Source organism: Acanthisitta chloris, unplaced genomic scaffold (assembly GCF_000695815.1).
Source record: "Acanthisitta chloris isolate BGI_N310 unplaced genomic scaffold, ASM69581v1 scaffold9373, whole genome shotgun sequence".
Classification (NCBI taxonomy): domain Eukaryota; kingdom Metazoa; phylum Chordata; class Aves; order Passeriformes; family Acanthisittidae; genus Acanthisitta; species Acanthisitta chloris.
The window spans coordinates 51,939-70,272 of NW_008666551.1; the positions used below are offsets into that span (position 1 = coordinate 51,939).

General features: G+C 37.6%; 1 protein-coding gene across 1 annotated transcript in view; it reads right to left on the reverse strand.

Moving 5' to 3' along the window:
* Nucleotides 1-18,334, reverse strand: part of LOC103799819 (myosin-IIIb-like) — a gene marked incomplete at its 5' end in the record, with an annotated part of 61,663 nt that overhangs the window by 33,914 nt on the left and 9,415 nt on the right. Inside the window, 3 exons of the mRNA XM_009072169.1 lie at nt 6,976-7,108; nt 7,992-8,055; nt 16,551-16,671. Coding sequence (XP_009070417.1) covers nt 6,976-7,108; nt 7,992-8,055; nt 16,551-16,671 — 318 coding nt within the window. The remainder of the gene's footprint in view (nt 1-6,975; nt 7,109-7,991; nt 8,056-16,550; nt 16,672-18,334) is intronic.

The window sequence follows — 18,334 nt, forward strand, 5'->3', positions numbered from 1 at the left end:
CTTTTACCACTGTGTTATCTCTTCACATTATCTATGAAGAACTATAAAAATAATTGAGGAAAACATGCCATGTCTTCTAGAAAGAAAGATCTGACATCCAACTGTTAGCAGGCTGAATTCACATTTTAAAACATAAGCACAAAATCAGAAATTATTTGGTAACAGCTAGCAGGTGAAATCATAGTTCTATCAAAGCAAATTATTAACTGTCTTGGCCTTTTTTTACAAAATAACCTGAAACAAAGAAACTATCTAAAGTTTTCTGATAGTGGGGAAAAGCAAAAAAAAATCTGAATTATCTTTTTTTAAAATAAAAACAAATTTTGAAAATATTAATACAGATATTTTCACTTTGTGTGCACTCTCAAAGCTCTGTACCTACACTACTTATTGTAAGAGAGTTTCCTTAGAGAAAATGGTGTGGTTTTTTAGAAACAGAAGAGTAATGAATTAGAAACCACACTATTTGTCTGAGTACATCAGCCATTTGAGATATGCTGCTGGTTCAGAGCAGCAGTAACTGTGGCAAAGTAATAAAAATAAGGCTGATAGAGAATACTTAGAGAATTTTCAAACAATAACAACAGAACAATGAAGTACTGCATGATGAAAAGCTTAACTACCAACAAATGTATGGCAAAAAGAAGTGCTCAGGCAAACCTATGTGTCATGGATAGAAAATGAAGACAAAGAGCAGGTGAACTGCAGCTTGGATCAGAAAGACAGCGGCAGAGGAGAAACTGAACCCCTGTTAAAATTTGTGGGGTTTTGGCACAGCTTTATTGAGTATATATTATTCAACTTTATTAAATATCTTGGATTTCTTTGTAATATTTTTTGATATTCCAATGAGAGAGATCTGCAGCCTATTTTTATTGCAATGCATTCATTACAAGCTGAATTTCCACTTGTTTTATATAGAACAAGCACTGAGCTGTCTCTAGAGAACTCAACTGCAGTTTATCTGTGCAGTTTACTTGCATCATATTTTATCTCTCACCTCTGATACTAATCACTCATGGCTGCAGGTCAAATCTTTTTGCATTGAAAGCAATCACAATAACCAATCCAGAAGTAAACCAGCCTATAATGAAATTCACTGCCTAGGGCTAAACATAGAGCTAACATGTGTTTAACAAATCAAAGCTTGTATTTATCACTTGTCACTGTTTGTGTCTTTGTCTGTTGGAGGGAAAAAAACAATTAAGAAGCTAAGTAGTAAAGAAAAACTTAAGAACATTCCAATTTCTTTTCAGATTTCTTGGTCTGATGCTTCGGCAAAATGCAGTCACAAATCACATCATCACAGAGTAGCAAAAGGTTTAACAGAAACCCTCTATGGGTGAGCTGGTTCAGCACACAAATGTCATCAGGATAAGTCTCAGCTGAAAAATTGCCATAAGGCCAAGAGAAGTGCAACTGACTTCACTTATGTTTGCAGTTCACATTAAGCTGTATGGTGAATAACTGAAAATGAGGTACTGTTTCTTACCCCAATAGCTAGTGATTCCAACAGGCCCAGGACAAAGCCAGAAAGTGAAAGCTCAGACTGTGCACAGGATGGGAGGTGATGATCCCTCCTGGGGTCTCCTGCAGTGTCCCACCACATGCAATGTGAAGCCCAGTAACAGGTTTACCAAAAGAATTAATCTGCATAAATAGGCAGCCCTGCAACTCCAAAAGGGTGATTATCCTTTCTTACAATGATAGAAACAGTAATGATTGCTTTGAGACATAGCTTTATTTTCAGCTTATTTTCTCAAGAGACATCCTAAAAAAAAACTACTTCTGATGATTTCCACTTACACATTTGCAAGGTAAAATTAAATTATCTGGAAATATGATTTCTGTTTGCTAACCTCAGAGTCCAGCATTTATTCCAGGTATGAAGAGCTCAGTAACCCAGGGATACTATTTTAGGGAAAAAAGAAAAGAAGCTCCTTTTCCTCCTGCACATGCCCAGACAGATTTTGGTTCACGAGCCACAGAACACTATTGTAGCAGGATGTCTTCAATGGAAATTCACTATACAACATACCACATAAGCAACTCCTCCACACAAGGCTTCATCTGCAGCATGGCTAATAGTAACTCCCCGGCTATAGTGTGAGACGTAGCAGGAGAATACTGTGGAGATCTCAGCATGTTCAGTACAATCAGATCATACTATGTAACACTATCTCAGTCTTTTCAGTGTTTCCTGGAACATTCAGCCTGCCTCACGAGCATGCTATGCTATTTGTAAAAGAATGACCAACTCAAATCTGACCCACTCAAAAAAACCTCCCTGAAGCAAAACCAAATCCTGTGCCTCAAAAAAACCCCTAAACTCCAGATATGTAGAGAATTTTTCATGTCAATTTTTTATAACCAAGACACCCAGTTCTGCTCACTGATATGATTTTACTAACTACAGTCAAGTTTTTCATGATTTACATTCCTTCAATTTAAAATTAGTCTCAGTGGGGGGCTTAAAAATGATGAAACAAAACTCCTGATGAAACAACCAAAAATAATTCTAAATAGATTACAAATTTTTTCAATTAAATTCCTAAATGATAGGATTCTGAAATGAGTGGTATCCATGTGTCAGTATCATCCTGTCTGCCAATGACAACTATTGAAAGTCCATACAGTATTTTACACTACATTATGTAGTAGTGGTTTTGTTTTTCATTTAGAAGGGAAGGTTTGCTACAATGGAATCAAACAGGAAGCTGAGTTATACAAACAGCTGAATGGCTTGGATTGATCTCTCTCTACTTGCAGAAAGTGAAAAGGCATCTTTGGTTGCAAGGCATCCAGATCTTAATACCACACCTTGTGTGAGATACTGCCTGTTCTTTACTCTAATACCTATTACAGTCAGGTTGGGATATTGACTTTCTGTGACTCGAAGGATAAAAAGTGCCCACATTTACAAGTTATTAATGATTATTGCATTGCTGTAGCTGTTAACTTTTTAAAAACAATGCCCAAATACGAATTAAATGAGATCAGAGTTAAAACCCTACTACAATGTGAAACTACATGTAGGGTAAGATGGTTCTCTACATTTAACCATCTTTCACTTGCAAGTGCAAGATGTCAAATCAAGACTGTAGTCCAGGGCTGAGACTGAGGCAGTTTAAAGTACTTTCAATAACAAAATCTGCCTCAAAAAAAGCTGTACACTGAAGCAAACACCAAACACCCAAGCCACCTGTTCTCTGTGGCCTGGGTATTTTAACATGATTATGGTCCTGACAGAATTAAAGTTGGATAACTTCTTTAAAACTGGAGTTAAGTCTTAACAATTAACAAAGTCATCATTATTTTATTTCCTGTTTAGGTGATACACCTATAAATATCATCTGTGTCATGACAACCACAGAGTAACATTTTGGGAATAACATCTCTCTTGCCCACAGTGCCCCTCCTAAAACTTGCCCACAGTACTGGCTCAGGTGGACAGCAGCTTTCCTCCTCATCAAGCAGTAACTTAACATAGTTCATTATCTTGTCCTCCATCAGTGCAAAAAACAGTGATTACCTTCATATGTTTTTCCAAACCTAACACAGCTACATTCACCAAATCCCATTTTATGACTGGTTCACCAGAAAGGAAGAGAAAAATGATCAACATAAAAATTAAAATACATATTGCTAGGAAAACTTTCAGAATGGGTCAACGACTAACGGGAATCCAGCTTGAAACATTTCAGGCCCTAGTTTCCACTAGTTTTGAGAATATAAAAGACTAAAGAATCTGAAATCAAAGGCTATATTGGAAATGGGCTATTCACTACCTCAGCCTCGTATTGTGGCGACAGACACTGCAGATTGCATGCTTTCAGATCTCTCAGAATCCTGGCAAATTTCGCTGCCTCTCACAAAGTTTCAGCATTACAGATAACAGTGTGAGGTGCAAGGCATAAACCACACATAATCAGAAGGCACATACTGTTCTCTCATGAGAGAATGTCCACAGCTAGAGACTCTTTGTGTTGTCTCTCACTTCCTTGAAATATCTGTGCTAACATCAAAAATTATGTCACACACTGGTCAATACAGAGATACTATTAGTTCTTGTTTTACAAACACATTCCTTTGTATGGCAGAAAATCTGTCATATTCACCTCTGAAGCAAAGTTACATTGGTCAATTCCCTATGAAGCACTCATTTCTCATTAATAATTTCAAACATTCTCACTGTCTGTCTGTCTTGTCTAAGGGAATACCACTACTTGGCCTCTGGAGATCATATCATTTTGATTCCTTCAGTACTACTTTATTGTGACTAGAATAATTCACTTCTGGATTAATTGTTATTAATGACTGGACTCTCCTCTCTGGCCAGGCAGTGTGTCACAGTGGAGACACTGGAGGGAATTCTCAGCATTGCTACCAGTCCTGCCCCAGTGCTTTGGCAGAGCCCAGGAGAACATCTGGGCAGCGTAAGGCAAGCCCCTGTGACTCTATACAACCACAGCACATGCACACGCTTAACTTGCTCTGCATGCAGTTTGGCCATACTGCTCAGGCTTTCTATGACCCAGTGTAAAGTCTTTTGAAGTGGAAAAAGAGGCTTTTGTCTCTGTATTAATTACAGAGTATAGTCTTTGCATGATCTTTGTGGAAATTTCCTTGTCTGTTTTCCCTTTGACAATCTACTCCTAAGAATAGGCAGCCTGTGCTACTGGACAGCTGAATAACAAGGTGTGAGTGAATAGTCTGCTTGCTTAATACAGAAATACATAAACTCCTATCAGGCATTTTTCCTCTTTTGTGTTCTGTCCTGCCTTGACTGCACTAGAGCCTGACCTACTGAGGCCTCAGGCTGTCCTTCCCTTTGTGCTTAAGCCTGAATACAGATTCCCTCCTCCAGCAGATACCAACACTGCTTCACAACTGGGTCATGGACCAGTACAGAAACCTGTCACATTCCCTTCCCCATTGGCCTCTGTGTCCCAGGTTCAAGCACTAGCACCAGGCTGATAGACTAGTTCTGCCTGTAATGTAACTTAAAGAGAATTGAAAATCAATCCCTAACATTGCAGAATAATGTTTCACTATGAAAAATAACAGTCTTTGCATTGTCTGGACCACCTAGTGGGTAGCTTTTATTTGTGTGAATAGCAGATTATATTGTATCACCCTATGTTATAAAGCACCTGTATTTTATATGTTTTCTTATTCCAAAAATATATTTGCTATTCCATTTAGTTTTCACAATAGGTGTAAGAATATTATCTGCTTAAAAGTGTAGTTCATACATTAAGACTAAATACAGACTGAGCATCGTGTGAAAGCATCTGCATTTCTGAATGCAAGACATGCTTTTGAAAGCACCCAAGGAAGTTACTATTCTTCAGCAGGTTTACTTCCTTAATAGTTGCTCATTGAAGTGGGATTTATATGATCATATATCTGAATATTTTCATGCTTAACTAGGTAATTCCTTACTTTGTGTATTTGCATGCCTATTCATTTAAACATACATATTTCTTCAATAGTTAAGATCAATGCTGCATTAATCTCTTCTTCAAATTCTTTTCTTCTATCACTTCATATTTTTTGAAGTCTCTCTAAATTACTGGGTAATGGCTCTGAGTCACATGTTTTCTAAGGGTGTAATTCTGTCACTTTTGCTCTAATTGTTTTACCTCAAAGTCTCTGATTTCAAGACCAGTTGCAGGATAATGTACAATATCCAGTGAGAGTAAGGATGATAGATTTGGGCCCTGACTGTTTCCCTCAAGATGATTTGCTGCAATGAAGATATTTCTGTTTGACAGGTTTATTTATGTAATAATTTAATATAGTAATGCAAACTTCCCCTGCAGTCCCACACTATGGATTCAAAACCTATATGGACAGATATGCATGAAGAGAGAATAATGGATTTCTCAATCTGCTGTGTTTACATACTATTCTGGCTTTAGCATGGAAAGCACATTATGCCTGTGTAAAAGACTAAAATCATTGAATTTGCATTATTTCCTGTAACAGAGGAATCTCCCTGTAAATACCTATCTTCTCACTTTTCCATTGTAAATTGTTTAACTGGACTTTGTACAATTTAGACACATAAATTGCAGGATTAGGACTTAAGAATTCATATTATTCAAATATTATGCTCAAGCATATTATTTGTAGATTTACAAGATGAAAGGTGTCCCATTAAATAAAAAAACCAGAAATGTTAATGTATAGCACAACATTATAAACAACTAATTTTTAGAATTGACCTGGAAATTAATGTATTATCACATCTATTTTGGCTCCAGTTACAGATATCACATTATCAACCTACTTCATCTTAAACTGTGGAAGGGATTATATGCTGCAGTATTAGAGTCTGTTTTCACGGGTTTGCAAAGACACAATGGCTACGATAACAGACAAAAGTATTCTGATGGGTAACGATTTCCTGGAATATTCAGAGGTAAACAAGGCAAAACACAACAAATGTCAAAATGTTATACTTCAAGTTTTTACTCTCTTACTGAGCATGGCAAAAAAACCAGCAAATGCAATAAAACCCCACCCTGCACAGATTGCAGAATTACTGCACTTCTCTGTGTTGCTGACTTTGTGCACGAGTACAAACTAGTTGCCTTTCATTCTGCCAAATGTGAGAGATTTCATTACTGTCTTTGACTTCTGAGGTTGGAAGGCAAAGGAAAGCTGAAGCTCTTGAAAGTAGATTTTATTTCATTAAAAGGGTATTTTGAGATTATTAACGACACTTTTAGTAGAAGCTATATTTTTAAAATCATTTTACTTTTGCCTCTGTAATTCAGGTACTTAAGGGCTTTTTCAAATTTCCAGACTGAAAATGTGTAGAAGAAAGTATGTTGCTGTATGTTTCCTGTATGCCTTTGAAGGGATTTTTAAAAGACCTCATCAATATATAAAGCAAGTTACATGCTGACAACATGTAGCTTATAAACAGTAACTGAAAAATCTCTGCTACTTTATTATATTTCTTACCTCCATTTTCATGGTCTCTCAAGGGACTTGACTGGTCTGCAACTGCCTGGGATTGGCTAATTGGTTGTGAATCATTCATTTCGAATGAATGTTTTAGAACAAATGGAGAAGCAGAAATCTCATCCAAATCATTCTGGAATAAAGAATGCTGGTTTAGGCACATAAGAAATGTATTGATTCCACTCTGCCATGATAACTTACAGCTGTGATCTCACAGAGAGCAACTTGTTATTTTCTATGACTCTGTGAAACATCTAATGCTAGATTTAAGTTACACAAGATTCTTGTGGCTTTCAGTAACACTGACTTAGCACCCATGTCACAAACATTTGTTTACTTTTTCCATTTAACTTATTTATCCCCCTTCCTCATGCAGTTAAATCATAGCATGCACTGTATGCTGATTTCCACTCATAGTTAATTTGTATCTTTAGAAAAAAGCTATAGGAAGGTATTAATCTGCTTAACATTTCTAAGTACATCATCCAAGGGATTTTGTTTTTTTAATCTTACATATGCTCAGCAGAGTTACTGGCAAAAACTGTACATTTTCTCCATTTCATCCTTTCAACATCAAATGGTAAGCAGCAAAAATTGGATCAGACTTCAAAGACTATGCTGTGCTCCAAGTCACAGAGCGACTCCTCCATTTCACATATTGAATTCGAGCAGGATATCAAAGTGCTACCAAAGAACCTCAGGTCCTTACTAAAAAAGAGTCTCTAACATCTGTAGAAAGTGAAGTGCACAGACAAATCACCTCAGGGAGCAGCTAGCATTTATTCTCAGCAGCAAATTTCCAGCCTTTTGATTCTCTTATTCACTGTACCTCCCTGTCTCTCTACAGAACTAAAGTTCTTAGCAAGCAGGCTTTTGTCTCAAAGACTTCAAAACATCACTGACGGTTTCATGTTCAGATGGCTATGCCAAGCAGCCACGAACACATTGCAGAACTGTGGACTCAGGAATTTGAAGTTATAATGTGATGTTGTTTGAGAATATAAACTTAGCAGTACCTTTTTTGTTTGTTTGTCAAGAAAATCAGGCACCACAGGAGAAGACTGGTTACTGGTTTGCTGCCTAAAAGCAAAGAAAAATAGAATGTGTAGTTTAAATATTGTAATTTCTTCACACTTCTAAATGGCTTACTGGCATACATACTATTTTTTGTTGATTTTCCCTTTTCTTCCTCCCCCAATTTCTAAATATGCACATACAACCAATTCAGAAAAAACACAGACCAGTCCCATTTCCTCTTATAAGGAAGTGCATGTTATTAAACACAGTAACAGGCTATGAGCAATGAATTTGTCATAAAAAATTTGTGTAAAATGAATTTATGAGAATTCTGCAGAATTGCAGTCATGCATTGAGATTAATTTGATAAGACTTTACATGAAACTTTTTTTCCAGGGCTGTGAAAAGCTGTTTTCACTGAACTCAGGCACTCAGAATCTGATGGATGATGAAGTAGTGAAGCATATGTGTTTTCCTAAAACCATTTGAGTTAAGCACAGAGCAAGAAGTAAGATGTCTTAGATTCTTTGTCTGTATCTGTTACTATTTTACCATCACATTATGTCACAATAAAAATATTAAAGGCCAACTCCTGCTCTCATTAATGCTGATTAAAGTAACATAAAAACCTTCTGCAGACCCTGATCCTTATTGGCAGGCCTTTGAAGTCAATGGATCTCTTCAATAGTAAAGTCCACCCAGACAGAACTTGCTTCAGAATCTTCAGCTATGCAGAACCAAAGAAAGATGCTACCAATGGCATTTAATGGATTTAAAAAAATTAGGCTCATTATCTAACTAATCCCACTAAATAAATTATTAGCTAAATAATATATATACACAATAAATAATAATAAAGAACTTTACAGATAATGTGGTATATGCACAAATGCAGTGTCAAATATAGTTGTAGACATATGTTATACCTCCCAGCTCAAGAAGTGTGCCAGTACAAAATTAAAATGCTTTTTAAAATGGATCCCTTCATTTCCTCCAAGGAAAACACAAGTCTAAATTCAAATTACAGTTTAGGCAGAATGTTTTCCTTCTCTTTCCTAGTGTCAAAAAATAAAGGGGTGTTAAAATTCCCCACACCTGACAAGCAAATCCAAAGTTCATTCATGAAATTACAGCATTACAAAAAACCTGAATGTTTATTTACCATTTGCCTACAATGCCAAACCCAGACTAAATTATCATCTACATTTAAATATTCAGACTTTGGGGTGGTTTGGATCTGGATCTAAGCCTGCAGCTTGAAATAGTCTCTATCTTCTACTAAAAAAGGTAAATCTAGAACTTTGCCAGGGCTAGAACCTTTATAAAGCATGAAGGTAAAGATCAGCAACTTGCCTTCTTTTCAGCTGAAACTGGCAAAAAATCAGCCTCTGGAATTCTGAGGATGCCAGGATGCCAATGGTGCCATGTTTCTGATTAAAGTCATCCTAAGATGGATTGTATTTGCTGCAAGATAGCCCATCCTTCCACAGATGTACTGTTGCTAATATAAGTACTTGATTACTAGCTGTTACTCAAGAGCATTTTTCTTCCCCTGTCCTGTTAAGAGGGGGAATGACAGAATGGCTTGGTGGGCACCTGGCAGCCAGCCGAAGTCAACCCACCACAACATCATACTGTCATGAAACACTTCTGAAAACATGGGATCAAGTGTAGATGCTGAGCAACTTGGAATCAGTCTCTGAGCTACTCTGAAAATTCAGCTAGTAGGCAAGATGAAAAATGCAGTAACAGACTCAGAGAATCTTTAAGGTTGAAAAAGACCTCCAAGCGTCCAACCCTTGACCAAACATCATCTTGTCAACTAAACCATAGCACTAAGTGCCCCATTTAGCTGCTTCTTGAGCATTTTCAGGGATGGTGACTCCCCCGCTTCCCCAGGCAGCCTGTGGCAATGCTTGACAAAAGGAGGGCAGCTCAGCAGGAGTTAATTCATATGAGTCGATTGATGATGAGAGCTGTTTTTAAATGCAGTGTCTGAGGCAGGGTATTTCCAGGTATCTTTGAAGAAAATGCTTGTCCTGTGGTTTCCAAGAAGGTTTATTTTCCACATTTGCAAGAAAGCCGTTTGGGTCAGTGAGGTGAGATCCAGTCAGCACACTTACCTGGGCAGCATGCAAGAGATCAAGGTTCACGTGCCTGCTTTCAGTCAGGCAATCCAACAATTTGCTGCTGACTGTTCAGCTACTGAACTATAATAGGCCTCAGTCTTCACATACAGACTGTCTATAAATCATTGAATTAGCAAGAAACATTGGAATAAAGACAAACATTGATTCTTAAGGTCTGTCTTCACAGGTATAGTGTATAGCCACACTATCCTGAGCACTGAAAGCAGCTGAACTGTAGCAGCATAAAACTAGTAGCGTAGATTAATTTATGCTGGAGAAAAAATACCTGGTTTTGGAGTTATTCTGGCCATTACAAGTGCAAGTACTGGAATTTGGACTTTCAATATTGAAATGCTTTTCAAAATCTTAGAAACCCTCCTAGATATTCCATTAGAAATAACACAGTTCATTTTGCTGAAGTAATGTATTACAAAACAGTAAAAATTTAATCCTTCCATCATGGATAGATAAAAAAATCTAAGAGGATGGAGAGCAGCTAAAAAACCAGATGACACCGAAAAATTGTGCCCAAATTTCCATTCACACCTTTAAAAACTATGAGTAACTATCTGAACTTATGGACTGTAAAGTAATATGAAGCTCACATGACATCAAAAACAGACCCACTGGGTTTGACTGCATGACACAAGGATTGCAGACTTCCTATTTCCATCACAAGCAATAACCTTAGTGTTTGCTAAGATTAAAAATAGGAAAGTGAAGCAATTAAAGGAAAGCAGAAAGTCTTCATACCTGCTTATTTTTTTTGTGGAAAGAAATGAAAACTAATATTCAGAAGATGACTTACACAAGAAATCAGTGTGGTCTTGACAGAAACTGAAATTATCCAAAGAGGAAAAATAGAACAATCTGGGAATGGTGTAAGGAGTAAACCAGCAAGACCTGATGGCATTCTTCCAAAGATACTGAAAGAAAACCCATTTAAAATGTGGAGATGTGACCCTTCCAGTCAGATCTCCATGAAGAATAGAAGCACATCAACACAGTGATTTTTTTCCTTTTAATGAAAAGAATGCAAGGAAGGTTCTGTTATTGACTGACAGAGTGAACCTCACTTTAGTGACAGTCAAGCTGCAGATCAAGTCAAAGAAAGCATAGCAAAAGAACGAAGAGTTTTTTATGGAACAGTTGAATCCACATGAAACCAGTTCCTGAATGGATCTGTGCTCACATGACTGAAATCATGCTTAATTTCTATTCTCAGTGATATGCAGGATGTTATGTTTATGTGCCAATCCACCAGTGCCCATGCAGGTAAATCCACACTGCATGCTATTTTAATGGGCCTCCAGCTGCAGCAAACCATTCAGAAATGAATATTGTTCATTTCTGAGGCACAGCAACAATGCTGTTGCAAAGCTGCCCCATGGGGAATTTCTCTAGAACAATTTTTATACTTACTTCCCACACTGATGTAGCAACAGCTGGTGGCACTCTGATGCCATAAGAGTGGCTGGCTTGCAATGCCAAACCCACTGGCACAGAGATGTTACAGTTCAAGAAGTCACTCTGTACTTACAAATCATAAAAACAAGCTTGGCAAACCATCTAAGTCACTCCCATTTTCAGAGGAAAAAAATGCTACAGTTACCCTTTTAATTTTTTTTCCATATGCTTGTTTAAGACAATATTTAACACCTACAGTGACAGAGCTGTCAAAACTTACCAAGGTAACCTCCACAGCGTTAACTCAGCTCACCATCGGTGAGCTTTTCTTGACATCTAACCTAATGCTCTTGTACTCCAATGCAAACGCATTATTTCTCACCTGACATCAGCTTTTCATGATTGGAGAAGTGATGCCACATCTCCCCTTAGTTTTCTATCTCCCTTAGAGATTTTCCCTTACCATGGTTCATAGAGATATGTGATAATTTTTGTTGCCAAAGGACTTGCTCATGTACTTCAAGTGCAGTGTCTAGTACACTTGCCCTGTTCAAGGTCTTGACAGTGATGTGAAAATGTCATGATGCACATGTGGGGGTAGTTACATATCCTCACTGCTAGTACCCAGGGTAGTCTTTGGAGTGGAGCGCTGTTACTGGCTGACATTCATTTTGTGGTTCAGTACATTTCACATAATTCTGTTTCTAATTCAAATCCTACCCTCTTAAACCCTTGTACCATCACTCACTTAGTACTGATACAAATTTAGTAATCAGATTCTGCTTCATCAGTCAAGCCATTAAAGAGTAGAAATAGACCTGTTTCTGGAACTTGACTTTCAGACACATATTGCCTGTGGAACAGAGAAATGCTGATAATTATCGTTGCTAGAACCTTCCAAACACCTACGTTGCTGTGCCTGTGTAGTTTTGTTCAGGCTCTATTATACAATCTTGATTACCTAAGGCTGACGTAAATGTCAAGAATTTTCCTAAGAAGAATGGTTTCTGAGAATCTCTACTGACCAAAGCATGAACATGATAATGAACAGCTAAAAAGTGAAAGATGTAAGCAGAAAAATACTACGAACTTGGCTCAGGAGTGTGAATTGCTGTGGATGTCAGGTGTCTTCTAACATACCACACAGAACAACAAAGGAAACAGAGGAGCAAGGGATATTCACTGATGTGCAGTTATAGCAACAGACATAACTGATGCTTATCAAAGTCACTGTGTGGAACCAATGCTTTCTGCTATACCACACCGTATAAGGGCACTGGTCACGTACACACAGCTAACTTATACTGTGATATCGAGCAGCCAGTGAGCTACAGCACGATGAGCTAGAGGGAGAAAAAGAACAACACAGGAAGTATTTTCCAGGATAAGTATCAGGTCAGTATTATTTAACACAATTTTCATTTAGGAGAGAAATGGAAAAGAAGATGGTGATGGAAGATACTGTTTACAGATACTTGAATGAGATTCTAAAAGGATTTAAAGATATTTGAGAATGACAGCTCTGTCTGAACAAGAAAATGAAAAAGGTAGCATAGATTAAGGTCCTTAGTCACTGAACTGTAGATGATCCTGCAAAGAACAAGAACATTTATGAAAAATATGTTTATCAGAGATCTGTCAATCTAACAAGTTCAAAATTACAGGATGCTTTAGAAAATTACTTCTCCCTTCTCCACAGATTATTCCTAATTAGCTCAAAAGATCCCTAATACTAACTTGGAATTTTAGCTATGCCCTTGTAAAATGCAGCACCTTTGATTTCATGTGCTGATCAGTTGGAAGATGGAGGCAGACATTAAGGGAAGCTGGTGAACCCATGAAAGAGGAGATCCCACCACACTCCTCCCTTCTCTGCTGCCTATTTGACTCTCTGCAGAAGTGTAAATCTGCTATTCAGTAGGGTTGCAAAAACGGCTCTGAAAGGTTTCCACTTTCCACATCTGAACTGTGTTTGACATGTCTTGATGATGTTTGGCTCCTTAAAATAACTGCCCTTTTTAGGTTTTGAACAAGTTGCTTTGGGAAAGTGTTTGTGATTCAGTTCCTTCATGCCTTGCAGGCCTGTAAGCTCCTCTCAGTGGCTGATGATGTCAGGAAAAGGCTTGGCAAGTGTCTCATACACAGACTGGGTTTTGGGAGGAATTCAAACTTAGTGTCAGCCTCCCAGGTGCACAATTATTCCCATGACCCTTAATCGGTAGGAGTCACAGACACTCCCACAGCTCTGTGGAACTGAATGGAAAAACATCTTTTCAATGAGACAAAGCCACTTCCCTGCTAACATGTACATTATCTATTTCTATTCCTCTCAGAGATATTTGCCAATTCTCAATGCATCTTTAGTTACTTGTGACATCAGCTTTGCATTCGAGCAGTTAATACTGATTTTCAAGTCAAGCATATGAATGCACAAAACATTTAATGTGCAATGCTAACTGAACGAATGTGTGCATTTAATTAGTATCCTACCTCATTTACCAGCTCAAGTTTGCTTATGTCCTACATTTGCTGACTGAAGAGCATGAACTAGGTGTAGAGATTCAATTTCCTCCAAGGAATTACATTTTTTTGAAAATGCCCATTTCTTCTGAACACTTTGAAATTCATTACTTAGTAAAACTGAGTGCTTTATGTATATTGTAACACTGCAACTTAGTTTTTAAACAGGTCTTTAAAAAAGCCACAGGTTGCCATACATTTAAATGTATAGTTATATTCCTCTGCATACGACAGGACAGGACTGCATATCATTTTGCTTCCTGATCCCAAGTACCTTTGAGCTAATTTCTCTTTTTCCAAAACTACCAGTTAGGAGGTGGAAAAAAAGAAATAAAAACAAAAGAAATAAAAATAAAATAAATAGAAATTCATATTTTATTATTACATGCTTTAGTTCCACAATATGTGAGGCCACAGTGAGGTTGTCTTCTCTAGGGTCAGATTACCAGCTACTGTGTTAAACATCTGCACCACTATTCAGCAGCCTTCCTGTTTCCTACAAGTTTCCTGTATGACTGAACAGCCATGTGCTTAAAACACACCAGCCCAGGAACAGTTACATGTAGAAGTGAGGTTTGATTTATGGGAGCTAAATTGTTGGATTTAATCCCAAGTTTCTGAACATTAACTGTGAAATGCAGAACATTGTCAGGTCTCACTGAAACCTCTGGAACCTGAGGCCATTGCTGAGAAATTTATGGGAATAGGCAAATAATCTGCAATATTTCTTGGGATTAAATTGAGAACTGCCATCAGTAATGACAGTTTCCCAGCTTCAAGCGAAAGAAGAATTTATTCATTTATCTGATTGTGCATAGCAGCCCGGGCTGGGTTCAAGATCTGAATGGCCAATGTATTTTACATAGGCTCCCTTCAGATCAGATATCTAAATGCATGTAAACACTGATTGCAATGTAAATTTGGGGGCTAAATTGTTTCAAAATATCTGTACATTTGTGCTTCATAGAGCCCAAATTCATCTCAGCAGTAATCAAACCATAAAATCTTTGTGAGCTTCAAAATATGTACAATGAAGCAAGCTGTACCTAAACCAGAAACATACATTTGTTTTGGGAGTAACAAGGAATTCCAGAGACAGTTTAATGCAAAAAAAAAAATAAGGGAAGAAAACTGTTCCTGGCTAACTATACATAAAACAAATGGAGAGAAAAGTTTAAGGAGGCTGTGTGCCTCCAAACAAGTCCAGATGAAGCTCTAGAACACTAAAAAGGCAAGATGAAAGTCTATTTGCATTGCAAATAATTATAATTCTGGATGCCAAGGAAAACTGATAGCAAAGAGTTTATTAGCTCTTGCTTTCAACCATCAGTGCAGACTGGAGAACAAATGACCATCAATAGTTCTAAAGACATCACAAGATACAAACCCCCTAAGGACTTAAGAGACAGAAGGAGCTGAATGCACATGAAGGGAATCATAAATTAGGAAACCCAGTCCCCAGTGAGTAGTCAAGCAACCCAGTGGCAGAACTATGATGGCAAATTGCAGCAGGCTTGTTCTTTCCCCTGAAAATCATTACAAACCCATTTATTTAGTTAGTTCTTGTCCAGTGGCCTGAACCTTTTTCTTGCTGAAAACAGAGTACTGCAAGGGAGAGATTCCACAGCACTGTTAACCTACAGAAATACAGGTGGTTACACCCAAACAAAATTCTATAATAATGCACTGGAGCACATAGCAAAGTTGGCATGGGATAACTCCCATGGTAACTTTGCTACATGTTCTAGTGCATTATTATAGGATTTTGTTCAGGTATTATGAGCATACACAGGGAAAGAAATAACCATTAACTTCTCCAAAACGGTATCAGCAGGAGAGATCTTATAACTCTGTCACTGAATCTTGCTAATGCAAGGGATCAGTCCAGCAAATGCAGCCACCTGTCCTAGAAGAGTGTTGGTGAGATCAATGTAACAGATCCTTCTTGCCTCTCATACCCAAGGAATTGTCAGGGAGGGATTTGTCTGGAATGAATCCATTGATTAAAAGGATAAAATACCTTTTCTTTACACAGATGAGAGCACCACTATGGTTTACAGTATTCTCAGGCTTTCTGTCAGTGACTTGTCCATCTGCTTTTGACAGCTATTTTCCTTATTTGATTGCTGATCTGCATAGAGCTTTACAGGCACAGAAAGGTAACTTTCTACTCTTGGACATTTAATAACATGCACTGCAGTCAATTCTGAAATGCTGAGAATTTGCAATTCTGTCCACAATCTACAGTATTCTGGGTACTTACAAGAAGTGCATAGAAATAGGACAGCAACCCAGGGCAAACAGCACCTTCCCACTAACTTCCAAGAACACTGAGATGACTATGCTGGTGGGGAAACCTGCTAACCTCTAGGTGCTCACCCCCAGAACATGGCAGATTCTCAAAGAGCTGGCTGAATCATGGTGTCATACCTGCACCTTTCAGATCTCATTGTGTGGAAAATTACTTTTAGTAAAGAATAGACAGCAAAGAATTCAACTCACCCATCTTCTTCACAGCCAAAATCACAAGTAGAGCAGCTGCTTGTAAGCTGAGGATCTGCAACACACTCAGTGCTGGTTTTCAATTTTGCATAGTTTTTACGAACAAGATATCCCCTGAAAGCTAAAAAACATAGACAGGAATCCGATAAATTGTGCAGCACCTGAAACACAGACTGGCATCTGTGTCTGCAGTGCAGCACTGAATGTCCCCAGCTTTCACTGAATGAGTGGACAAGCACAATTAGGACTTCCCAGGAGTGGCTCCAATGTTAACAACAGCTGGAAATTCTACAGGGCCTTACACTCTCAGTGTTAGAGTGACCACTTGGCACAGTCCAGGCAAGGAAAGCAGGCCTTGAAATGAGAATGTGTCTAATTTGAATAAGAATCCAACTTAGAATGTATTAAAATATATCATATAAAATCACTCCCAAAACAACTTCTTTAATCACAACTTCCATAATTTGAGCTAGTCAGAATTTTACAGAATCAGAAATTTAGCCTTCTTTGATTGTGGGGTAGCAGTTTGAGGACCCAGGGGCAGATATATTCAATTAAAACTAGAAAAATGATTAATGTCTTCTCCTATTTTTTCAACTAATTTCAACCATAGTAAAACATTTAAAATACTCTCATATAAATAATCAGGAAAAAAAATTATAGAGATTGGAATTCATACCATTCATGAAAAAAAAAAGAGCTGAACAAAACAATCACTAGAAATACTAAATGAAATATGAAGCATGCAGTGGAGTAAAACGGCAATGAATAACATTTTAAAGATACCTACATCCTTTATTTCTGTGGACTGTCTCTGGATTTGGGTACCTAAATACCATAATTTTTTCTGTAGTTTTATCTGTCAGGAATTTGCTTGAATTTCTGCCACCTGTGAGCAGTTAGTGACACAGAACAAACCACAGATAGCAATACATACTGCACTTAGGACAAAGGACTAAAAAGGGTTACGATATACACTTCAACTCATAAATTTTTACATTTTATTTTTGTGGAGTTTATTGCAAGCATTATTTTAAGAAGAAATACCTTGATAAAAGGGGAGAGAGGACTGAAAAACGAAGTAAATAGTCTCAGTACCATTGTTTCAGTATACAACCAGAAATTAACTGAACAAGAAGGCTGAGGGGTGTGAGAGAAAGAAGCTGTTTATCAGTCCAGAAGTGCTTTGACTTAAAACAGTGAGACAATATGCACGAAATATTGGAACTAAGATCGGGAGATATTCAGATTTTGGGGAAAAAACCCTTCCTGTCCAGGAAAAGCTTTTAAGCACACTAAATGCATGCAAACCCAAAGTTAGTCTGCAGACTAATCACACAAAGGAGAAAAGCAGCTCTCCCACTGGGCTGTTCAGTCCAGGATCACATACTACAGTGCAGTGTAGGATAGGCACAGAATAAGGTCCAGGGCAGCCTCATGTAGGATCAGGGTCATGATAACATTGTAGATTACAAAGGAAAATCAGGTGCTAAAATAAATGTTAAATAAATTGAAGAACAGAGAAATTGGTCAGAAGATTAACAAGTTTTCCCTGCATCTCACACTTTTGATTTTGTGAAAAGACAAGAAGTAGACACTGCCTATAAAACAGAACAAAGACACTGTAGAACTTGCAATCCCTGAATTATCCCCAAATTATGATATAATTGAGTGATTTTCTTTTTCTTCCATCTAACTACTCTTAAACTTAGTTTCCCAGGGACTTTTTGTGCAATAAAAATATGGTGGAGGAAAAAAAATAGAGCTACCTCAATTGCATTGGC